The following is an 11,727-nucleotide window of genomic DNA, read 5'->3' on the forward strand; positions in this document are numbered from 1 at the left end:
TCAATGAATGTTTCTAGCTCTCTCTCCCTCTCACTTCCTCTCTGTAAAAAAAATCAATAAAATATCAAAAAAAATTTTAAAAAAAAGAAGAAGAAGAAAAGCTGTGACCAGCTGGGCTTCCACTTACAGGTCCCAGTGACCTTCTGTTGCTGATGGCATTGGAAGCCCTGCCCAGCCATTGGCAGGCAGGCACTAACCTCTTTTCCAGCCACTGTCCGACAGCCCCCTCCCTCCCACCCATCCTGCAGCTCCATCCCACCCCATCTTGCAAGCCCTATTGCATGCAACCCCCTCCTCTTTCTCTCTGCCCACACCAGGTGGCATTCTTTCCTTCTTGTGCTCCCAAAGCAGCTGTGTGTCCTCAGTCACTGGCCTTTCTGGCTCCCACAAGCATCACCATCCGCACCACTGGACAGAGGCCCTCCAGGGTGCATGTGGGGACCTTTTAGCTGGGTAGAGTGTGGGCATCCACCTGCTTGGCTTGCCCCCAGTGTAACTGGGAGGTATTTTTAAGTGTTTCCAGTTTCTGCATTGTGTTTACTAGTAGAAGGCAGAGGCAATTTAGTGATCCAGTTAGGTGGTTTGCCCTTGAGCGAACAGGAGTTAGGATTCTGATCTTCCAGCTCTTTCCCTCTGGGTCCTTTAGCCTATCCCAACATCCGCTCCCTTTGAAAAGCAGTGACTCAAGACTCTAATCTGAGGAAAACTGTAAACCAAAGAATGTGCAGCCACTTCCTGCTGATACAGAGATCCTGGCAGGCTTGCTATTGTGGGAGAGTGTGTGGGAGAGGGGTGAGGTATGTGTCATGAGCTAAACAGTATGAGGTCCTGGGGGAACACTGGAAGCAGTTGCAAGCAATCTCTTACCTACCTTCAGGGAAACGTTTGTACCAAACATAGAAACCCTTTTGCTTCCTGTGTCAAATGTTCTCTCTGTTTCCTTAGTAGTCCTGGAGAAGTAAGTGATGCTGCCCTGGCTGGTTTGGCTCAGTGGATAGAGTGTCGGCCTGTGGAAAGGTTCCGGGTTCGATTCTGGTCAAGGGCACATGCCTGGGTTGTGGGCTCGATCCCCGCAGTGGGGGGCGTGCAGGAGGCAGCCAGTCAGTGATTCTCTCTCATCACTGATGTTTCCATCTCTCTCTTCCTCTCCCTTCCTCCCTGAAATCAATAATATATTTTTTTAAAAAAAGAAGTAAGTGATGCTGTGTGTGGCGTAATCATCTCTCGGTTGATGTTGTTTAGCAAATGCATTGGAATTAGGCATCCTTGTTCTCATAATCATTTTAGAAACCTTCCAGCTTGTATTTTCTCTGGAGCCATGATTCAGCCTGTTGCATGGGCGGGTCAGAAGGTGCAGGCTGTAGGTGCTTGCTGATGCTTGATGCCTGGCCTCTCCAGCCTTCTTTGTTCAGCTGCAGTCAGCAGAGGAGGTGTGCTAGCTGGGAGGCATTACCAAGGCACCTTTCCGCCTGCTGCATTTGAATGTTGCTATGGCAACTGATAAGCCCTAGAAGCAGCCCCAACTATTGTTTCTTTCTTCAAGGGGAAGAAAACATCCCCGATTGCTACCTCAGTGATATGTGTACCCAGACAAGGCAAGGATTTGGAGCCCAGAGGGTAGAATATTTGGTGCACAGTTGGTGTGTGTAGTTCTCGAGTGGACAGGGCTATGCGTGTGGCCATTTGAGGTGGTGGCTGATTGCAGGAGTGAGCTGAGCTGGGTAGGAGCTCTGAAGCAAAGCAGGAGCCCTGCGTAAGTGATAAGTGACCTCGTCTTTGCTGATGGGTGGGGTGAGTGTTCACGTGCCCTTGGGGGCCTGGCCGGCACACTCCCTTGCCCCTGCTGCCAGCTTCCATCATGGTCCTCAAAGCAAGGCTCTGCAGGCGAGACAGGTGACAGCCAAATGACCTTGGGCAGCCGAAACCGGTTTGGCTCAGTGGATAGAGCGTCGGCCTGCGGACTGAAGGGGTCCCGGGTTTGATTCCGGTCAAGGGCATGTACCATGGTTGCGGGCACATCCCCAGTGGGAGGTGTGCAGGAGGCAGCTGATCGATGTTTCTCTCTCATCGATGTTTCTATCTCTCTATCTCTCTCCCTTCCTCTCTGTAAAATATCAATAAAATATATTTTTTTTAAAAAATGACCTTGGGCAATGAGTCTGCTGCTAGAAACCCTACAAAGTGAAAAAGTCATCAAATTTGGGGAAGGTTTACGGGAGATGGCAGCACAGGAGAGCAGGAGAAAGAGCACTGGCCTTGGATGGACAGACCGACCTAGGTGCCCCTGCTCTGCTCCCGACCCTGGGAGTCCTCGAAGCCTTATATAGCTCACCTGTCTTCAGTGTCCTCATTCAAAAAGGAAAATAAGTCCAACTTGGTAGGGTTGTCGTGAGAATTATAGATAATGTGCTGTCAGCCCTTCGTCTCCATGGGTTTTGTGTCTGCGGATTCAACCAACCACCGATCGAAAACAGTATACGTATTTTCATTTCACGGTTGGGAGTCTGCAGATGCGGAGGGCCAACCATATGCATTGTTCTATGACATTTTATAGAAGAGACTTGTGCATCCTCGGATTTTGGTATCTGTGGGGGTCCTGGAACCAGTCCCCTGTGTATACTGAGGGATGACTGTATATAAAGCACATCTGCTATAACTAGCCAGTACATAGTAGGAGCTCGTTAATGTTAAATACCGGTCAGAGTAACAACTGGAAGACAGAACATGTTTCCCGGCATTAGGGCCAACTGGAAGTTTTCAGAAATAACTACCTCAGACTTTCTGGGTCAGTATTTGCAAAGATGGGACCAAGGAATCTATATATTAAAAAACGAAACAAAAAACTTCCCAGGGTCATTTCGATGGAGCCAGCCCGTGACTCCAGGTAGGAAATTCACTTACTTGTTTGAGGGTAGAGTGTAGCACTGCTGGATTTCTCCTGCTTCCCACTCCTGCCAACCCTCTCACGCTGCTTTTATTCTCCTAAACTCCAATGGCTTCTGCTAAAATCACCTGTGTTTGGAAGCAGGGATGTTTGGTGAAGTGGCTGGAGGGAATTTAATAAGGAAGGCAAAGAAAAACTAAAGTGAAGCGAATTGAAAAGCGTCTCCAGGAAAGCTGTGTGCAGCCCCTAGCTGCCCATTTTGGCTCCCTAATGGTTATAAACGTGACATTTAAGGTGACTTGTACCAGATGCCAGAGCCTTAAATAGGAGTTTAGCATGCCTAGAGCTGAAGTTGTTTTCTGCACCCACAGGAACGTGGCTGAAGAGTGGCCTTGGCCTCGTGCACCAGGAGGGCAGCCAGCTGACGTGGACGTACATTGCCCCTCAGCTGGGGTACTGGGTGGCAGCCATGTCCCCCCCCAACCCAGGTAACACAAAGGCAGCGCCCACAGGCATGGGGAATGATGTCCTGAGGGGTCAGGTTGAGTACACTTTTGAAAATAACTTCAACAGGGACATCACATCTTAAAAATGGTTGAGTCTGAAAAATCAAATGATGAAACAAAGGTACTTCATGGGATGGGGAGTTCTAGTTGGAACTCTCCCATCTAGGATAAGAATAATGCATGGAAAATCATCTTGTCTCGTGTCTCTGTTTCTCATAGACAGCTGCCATAGGAAATTCTTAATCTAAAGCCTGCAGAGGCAGCTCAGACCTCCTCCCTAATTCCTGAAACAGCTGTGGCCGGTGTGAGAGAACATGTAGGGAGAAGCATTTAACGGAGGGACTCACAGAAAGTCATCATGGGTGACTTCTTGGGGCAGAAAGCTCAATACAGCATTTCCAAAAGGTTTTCAAAGCCAAACTAGTGGCTTTGTACCCAGAAGAATATTCATTTCCATTTAGGAAATGTGAATGAACTTGTATTTTTTTAAAGTGTGACTAAAAGTTTATTTTTTTTAACCTATGTGCCCCAATTTATCCCAGTGAGTATTCCAGACTTTTTTTCAAAATAGTCACGTTAGGAGAATTATTTCCAAGCACCTTTTGAATGTGTCGCGTGGACTGCCTCCATTAGTGATATGCTTCCTGGCGGCAGATCTTGATGCTCAGAGGTACAGCTGAAAGCCGTGCACGTCCCAGTCTGGTGAGTACAGTAGACTGAGCCTAGGTCAGAGGCGCTGTGATTGAAGAGTGTCTCTTGTAAATTAGCCATGAAGGCAGTTCCAAAACGGGAGTCCACAGTGTTTCGGCAGTGTAATTATCCCTGGAAGGAACACTGAGACTCCCAAAGTAACTAATTTATTGGGACCGTTCCAAGATGGGTTTAGTCTGTCACCATTTACTTTATATTTCCATCCTCAAAAAATGTGCACACTTCACATCTGTGTTTGCAGAGGATGTGTTTCCCTTTATGATACTGCTCTTGTAGCAATATAGGCGTGAACCAGTCAGTCTCCAGGTCTGACATATCTAGGAGATGATGAAGAGTAAGGAAAGAAAGGAAAGAAATTCCTTAGGTACCAAAGCAGAGGCCACAAATCCCAGGCGTTAAAGTTGACTTTCATTTTAGACCTGTTTCAAACAACCTTGGCTATCAGTTTTCCCATCGTGAACAGATTAATAGGTACTTCTGTAAAGAGGGGAGAAAGAACTGCTGATGTAGGTCCTCTGAAGCTCCCCAGTAGTAAAGGAAGAGGAAAAACAGCTACAAAAAGCATAGCACAGTCCTGGTGGCATTTAATGTAGACACATGTGTTGGTAACCTCACAGCCATCACTGTTATTAAAACAAATTGCTGCGATGCTGTGTCTTCCTGAGCCCAAAACCAACAATAAAATAATTAGGGTTTTCCTCTTTAATTCGCTGGTTAAGAAGGAAATGAAGTATGCCTGTGAATTTTATAAAGGTTTACATTGGCAGAAGTTAAAGTAATAACATTTTAAGTACTTAAAGGAATTGAACTTCGGTTACTTGGAAATGACTTCTCTGTACACCCAATATGTTGGTGACGCCTGCCAAGGCACTGCCGTGCCGCGGTGCCTGGGGAGGCTATCTTTGTGTAAAAAAAAATTGTTTCTCTGAATGATTAAGGCAGGATATGGTTGTCAGATATTTTTCCAACTTTTGTAAATATTAACTCCACCCCATTGAAGGGAATAATGTTGTCTTTTGAACGTAAGTAATGTCACTATTTTCAAAAGCTATTAAAACTCCTCGGGCTTATCAAGCTCTGAAGAGATTTGTCTCCTTCAAAAGGTTTTTTAATAAATCTATCCCTTAGAATATAAAAAATCAGTAGGTAAATCGGTGAAACAACATAAAACCACATTTCTTCCTTCCCACCTTTGCTGCAATGCCAGGATACCTGGACAAAGATCGTAATTTGGGGAGGTTTTTGTTGTTGCTGACCACCTGTTGTCAGTGACATCAAGATACATTCTTATAGATGCTGAGTATGAGGAGTCTAAGTTAAGTACTTCTTGAGATTCTTTACAATGTAAACGAGAGTCTGTTTACCTCTGATGACCTGGTCTATGAGTTCTGGAGGGGACTGTGGCCACATCAGGTTAATCATTTTGAAAAGTTATTGTAGAGGAACATTTAATTTTTAAAGAATGGAAGGAATTTTAGAAACACTTGATACCCTATATGGATGGGGGTTTTTTCTTTCTTTATTGATTAAGGTATTACATATGTGTCCTTATCCCCCAGTTGTCCCCCAACCCCCTATATGGATGTTTTTTAAGTCATAGTACATTTCTTTCATACATCTCAACTAATTTATTTAGGCAAAGGGCTCTTCACACAGTCACAATGGCTGCCAAGTGGAAGTGAGAATAAAATCTTGTGATTTTTTTCTCCTGCAGTATAAAATCTCCTGATATTCAGGCCATCTCTCTGAGCGTAAGAGTCCCACCCATTGTATTATCATGCATCCATTTGCTTTTATTAAAAATCATGTGTTTAGAATGCTGAACACATGTGGCTCTCAGCTAAGGAGGGACCCCTACGCACTGCATGTATATGCATGTATGTGCATATTCAGAGCTGCTGGCCACAGCTGCTTCAGTAATGGGGCTGGTCATCCCTCCTCATTGATGACATCCTGGTATAAGCTGAAGGGTGTTTGCATCTGCCCTGCTCCGGGCCCCAGCCAGTAAGAGTAATAAAAACATGACATTTGCTCTAGCAGCCGGTTTGGCTCAGTAGATAGAGCATCAGCCCTCAGATTGAAGGGTCCCAGGTTCGATTCTGGTCAAGGGCATGTACCTGGGTTGTAGACTCGATCCGCCAGCCCCATTGGGGTGTGTGCAGAAGGCAACCAATCGATGTGTCTCTCTCACATCGATGTTTCTCTCTTCCTGTTTCTCCCCCTTCCTTCCACTCTAAAAATCATTGGAAAAATAGCGTTGGGTGACGATTACCAAAATCAAAAAACACATGACATTTGTGTTCTTTATTCCTCTGTGTATTTAAAGGTTTCCACAAATCTAAAGTGTCCTTTTCTGACCTTCTAGGTCCCGTTGTCACACAGGACATTACCACGTATCACACGGTGTTTCTTTTGGCCATTTTAGGAGGAATGGCTTTCATACTTTTGGTTTTGCTGTGTCTCCTTTTATATTATTGCAGGTAATGTTTTACCATTTTGGCAATATCTTTTCTTCATTTGGAATGGCTTGTGCAAGCATGATATGGAGGTCTTTTTTTTTTTTCCTTCTGAATTGAGGTCTCTTTTTTTATAGGTAGAAAAAATACCTACACACTGAATATTTGTCATCTGACTTGCAAACGAATGAAGGACATAAGAGGCACACTGTGTATAATATATAACATTACTTAGAAGGGCAGTTTTATAGAACCCTTTTACTGTTGTCCTATGCTTAGTTTAGAATATTCCTAAACGCTGATTAAGGTGTGATATTCTCAAGGACAAAGCAGAACTATTTTTATTGCGATGCCTCGTCTGTTCTGTTTGCGAGAATGCTGATTGTCGATTCTTGGGGTAACCGCTTTTGAATGAATGACTCAGATGCACTTATAAAAGCCTGCGGGTGAAATGTGTGGACTATGCTGCTCTGAATCAAAATAAGGCTGAGGGTGCGTGTGTGGTAAGCAGGCTTCTGGCTTGTTTCTTTCTGTGGAAATTGCGAGTTAGGATTTTACTTGAAACGCAACCATGATGAGAATCTTTAATCTTTGGGTTTGGATTGTTGTCTCTTGATCGTAGGCGGAAGTGCTTGAAACCTCGTCAGCACCATAGGAAACTGCAGCTCCCTGCCGCCCTGGAGAGTTCCAAAAGAGATCAGTCCACCTCCATGTCTCACATCAACCTGCTGTTTGCCCATCGGGAGTCGGAATTCCCAGGCCCACTCTCTGTCACCAGCCACAGCCGCCCGGACGCCCCGGGCACCAAGGAGCTGATGAGTGGGGTCCGTTTAGAAATGATGTCTTCCAGCGGAGAAGTGGACCTGCACACCCCCATGCTGAAGCTGTCCTACAGCACCTCCCAAGAATTCAGCTCTCGGGAGGAACTCCTGTCTCATAAGGAAGAGGATAAAAGCCAAATCTCCTTTGATAACCTAACACCGAGTGGGACGTTGGGAAAGGACTACCATAAATCCGTGGAGATTTTCCCCTTAAAGTCCAGAAAGTCTATGGAGAGAGAAGGCTACGAGTCCCCTGGCCGCAGTGATTACAGGAGGAGTTACAATGCCATGCTGTCACAGCCTTTATTTGAGAAGCAAGACCGAGACAGTCAGGCCTCCATCAACCATATTGCCACAGGAAGTAAGCTCACCATTCAGGAACACATGTACCCCGCGCCTTCCTCTCCCGAAAAAGAGCAGCTGCTTGACCGCAGACCGACTGAATGTATGATGTCACGATCCGTAGACCACCTGGAAAGACCCACGTCTTTCTCGCGGCCCGGCCAGTTGATCTGCTGCAGCTCCGTGGACCAGGTCAATGACAGCATTTACAGGAAAGTGCTGCCTGCCTTGGTCATCCCCGCTCACTATATGAAACTGCCTGGGGACCACTCCTACGTGGGCCAGCCGCTGGTCGTTCCAACGGACCAGCAGCTTGAGATCGAAAGACTGCAGGCCGAGCTCTCCAGCCCCCATGCGGGGATCTTCCCACACCCCTCCTCTCAGATCCAGGCCCAGCCCTTGTCGTGCCAGGCCATCTCTCAGCAGCACTTGCAGGATACAGGCAGCCGGGAGTGGAGCCCGCAGAACGCGTCCATGTCGGAGTCTCTGTCCATCCCAGCATCCCTGAACGACGCGGCCTTGGCCCAGATGAACAGCGAGGTCCAGCTCCTGACCGAAAAGGCTCTGATGGAACTTGGCGGCGGGAAGCCACTCCCGCACCCCCGGGCCTGGTTCGTCTCCCTGGATGGCAGGTCCAACGCACACGTTAGACATTCTTACATCGATCTCCAAAGAGCTGGGAGGAACGGAAGTAATGATGCCAGTCTGGACTCTGGCGTGGATATGAATGAACCAAAATCTGCCCGGAAGGGAAGAGGAGACCCTTTGTCTCTCCCACAGAACCACCCACCTGTCCAGGAGCACCCTCAGAAGGAGCCGAGGGTGGCGGACAGCACCGCCTACACGCAGCTTGTGTACCTGGATGACATGGACCAAAGCGGCAGCGAGTGTGGCACCACCGTCTGCACCCCCGACGACAGTGCCCTGCGGTGCTTGCTGGACGGCTCCAGCCGGAGAAGCGGCAGCCAGCTGCCCAGCCTGCAGGAGGAGACGACCAAACGGACTGCGGACGTCTCCCCCGAGCCCCTGGCCAGCCCCGATCAGAGAGGGTCTGCTCACGAGGACGATGAAGAAGACGACGAGGATGACCAAGGAGAGGACAAGAAGAGCCCTTGGCAGAAGCGGGAAGAGAGACCCCTGATGGCGTTTAACATTAAATGAGCGGCTGCAGAGTCACCCAATCTAACAGAATTGCCAAAAATTCTTACTTGTGGAAGTGCTTACACGTTTGTGGAGGAAGCTGAACAATGGCAACCGTGGCCTGGGGACATTTCCATTTCCGGTTGTGTAAATGTTTGGAAGGAGTTACAGTGATGACTCAGAAGAAAGGAGGGCGGTAAGGGATGCCGCGCCGCCAGGGAGGTGGCCGAACGTCGCGTCTGAGTGTCCTTCCACGTGCTTGCCGTGTCCCCCGAGGACATTGAGAAACCACAGTGATGTTGCTGGTTCTGATGATAACCTCAGTTCTCCCTCAGATTCCGGGAACAGATGAAGCTCTTTTTTTACATCGCCTGAGTCAGTTTTGTCACGATAATGCTCCTGTGAAGTTATGATTGAGAAATTAGCTTGGCACTTAGTGTCTCGAGGTATTCATCACCTCAGAGGAAAGCTATGCATTGCTGCTTCATGCTCTTACTTGGCCTAGGTTTTTGCTTTGCGTGGGTTTTGTTTCGGGTTTGCTTTTTTTTTTATAAGCCCAGTTGGGTTGTCAAGATTTTATTCCTTCACTTTGATCTGTTCTGGTTCTTGGTGGTTTATTTCCATGTCTCCATTCAGGAACTCTTGTCATCTCTTAACATCCAAGCCTTTTAATGAAATCGTACTGAAATTTTTTATCGGCTGAGAATCCTTCAATTCTGGTCCCATTAACTCCAAGTGCCTTTTTTACAGTGACAACAGACAGTCCTTCACTCACCCTCTTTGTTTTTCTTGACTCCTGTAATGGAACTGCCTGGATTTTATAAAGTTATTAAACGATACCCCTTTACTTTGGACTGCATGCTGCCAAGTGCCCGTTTGTGCACAGAATTCTGATTTCCGCGCAGTGTACTCTCCAGTTCTCCTGTGATGTGGATTCTGTTTAGCTAAGATAAACTAGAGGACACCCTAAAGTCTCCCCCCACCCCCACCCGCCACTCCATCCCTTTGGCCACTAGCCACCATTATGGTTTTATTGGCTGTTTGTATATATGGTTACATATTAGCGCTGGAATTCTATGGGCTGATCTTGCTCTCCCAACATCAGTATGGACTGAGCAAGTGAACTGAATGTGACTATTAAAAAAAAAAAATCTTATGTGCTATCCAAAAGTGCCAGAATGACTCTTCTGTGCATTCTCCTTAAAGAGCTGCTTGGTTATCCAAAAATGAAAATTCAAAATAAACTCTGAAGGAAAAAATAAAAAACTATCTTATAGTCATTTTCATTCATTCTGAGCCATTATTTGTTTCAAAGTCATTATGAAGAAATTGCGGTTCATTTCTTGGCAGTCTAAATGCCAGTTTGTTGGACTTATATTCAAAGACCACCATGAATTTAGATTATAGTTAAAGTCCTTAAAATCCACCTTTGCGTTTGGTTTCATCCAAGAATACAAAGTAACATTGTGTGGTGTTTCATATGGGGAGAGAGATCTTTCCAAGAACCTGAGGTTTTATGTTCAATATTGATTCACTTCACTTCCAAAAGACCTTATTAAAATGACCAGAACCATCCCAGATGTGTAAGACTGTTCCTCAGAATCATTAATGGAAACATTGGAATATAGAAGAGATTGGCAGAAGTAAATTAAGCTAACTGTGTTTATAGGAACAGCTTCCTTACAAAATCTTTATTGGTGAATTCCAGGCAGGCAGAAAACTAATCGGGCTGATTTTTATTATTTTAATTTTAAAGAGTAAATGTTTAGTATTTTGCTTTTAAGAGGGAAACCTGTTGAGAGATTCTCCACAGTGAAGGGCATCTAAGTGGGAGTCTGTGGTGTAACAAGTGAGCGGACCTTTGGGAGTGAACATTCTCACCAATAGGTGGCAGGTGAGTCCTTGCAGACTTCACTGACACTCCAGGGAGAAGCCCTTTGTCAACTACCCTCCAGAGAAAAGGTAAGTGGCCTCTCCCAAGAATTCCTAGGGTGCCCTGGCCAGTGTGGTTCAGTTGGTTGAGCGTTGTCCCGTGCCTTGTATACCAAAAGGTCGCTAGTTTGATTCCCAGTCAGGGTATTACCCAGGTTTTGGGTTCGATCCCTGGTTGGGGGTGCTTGCTGGAGGCAACTGGTTGATGTCTCTCTCATATCCATGTTCTCTCTCTCTCTCTCTCTCTCTCTCTCTCTCTCTCTCTCTCTCTCTCTCTCTCTCAAAATAACAATACCACTGTTGCCCGGGCTGATTTGGCTCAGTGGATTAAGCATCAGCCTGTGGACCAAAGAATCCAGGTTTCGATTTCGGTCAGGGGCACGTACCTCTGTTGCGGGCTCGATCTGTGTCTCTCACATCGATGCTTCTCTGTCTCTCCCCCTTCCCTTCCACTCTCCTTAAAATCAATGGAAAAATACCCTCGAGTGAGGATTAACCAAACACACACACACACTAAAAAATCAATTAAGCCCTAGCTGGTTTGGCTCAGTTGATAGAGCATCGGCCTGCGGACTGAAGGGTTCCTGGTTCGATTCCGGTCAAGGGCATGTACCTTGGTTGTGGGCACATCCCCAGTGGGAGGTGTGCAGGAGGTAGCTGATCGATGTTTCTCTCTCATGGATGTTTCTAACTCTCTATCCCTCTCTCTTCCTCACTGTAAAAAAATCAATAAAATATATATATATTTTTAAATCAATTAAAAAAACACATTAAAACAAAAATACCCAGGGTCAGAACTAGGTGACTGGGGGAATCCTGGGAGATCCCAGCCCTTTGTAGCTCTTCCTAATGTTGCTGCCAGGGCAGTCACCTTAAAGCATTGGTTTTCAGAAGAATATTATGGGAGATCTGGCAGGAAGACTGGGGGCACGGGC

General features: G+C 46.4%; 1 protein-coding gene across 5 annotated transcripts in view; it reads left to right on the forward strand.

The window, feature by feature from the left end:
- FAM171A1 (family with sequence similarity 171 member A1) overlaps positions 1–10,139 on the forward strand; it is a 133,326-nt gene extending 123,187 nt beyond the window's left edge. For 2 of the 5 annotated variants that reach the window (XM_080650353.1, XM_080650354.1), the window contains 3 exons: positions 3,256–3,372; positions 6,467–6,581; positions 7,180–10,139. In XM_080650353.1, the coding sequence (XP_080506479.1) occupies positions 3,256–3,372; positions 6,467–6,581; positions 7,180–8,881 (1,934 nt within the window). In that variant the 3' untranslated portion in view covers positions 8,882–10,139. The remainder of the gene's footprint in view (positions 1–3,255; positions 3,373–6,466; positions 6,582–7,179) is intronic. The other 3 variants (XM_080650355.1, XM_080650356.1, XM_080650357.1) reach the window with 2 other exon arrangements.
- Positions 10,140–11,727: the final 1,588 nt, after the last annotated feature.

This window comes from Plecotus auritus (assembly GCF_963455305.1).
Source record: "Plecotus auritus genome assembly, chromosome: 1".
NCBI classification, from domain to species: domain Eukaryota; kingdom Metazoa; phylum Chordata; class Mammalia; order Chiroptera; family Vespertilionidae; genus Plecotus; species Plecotus auritus.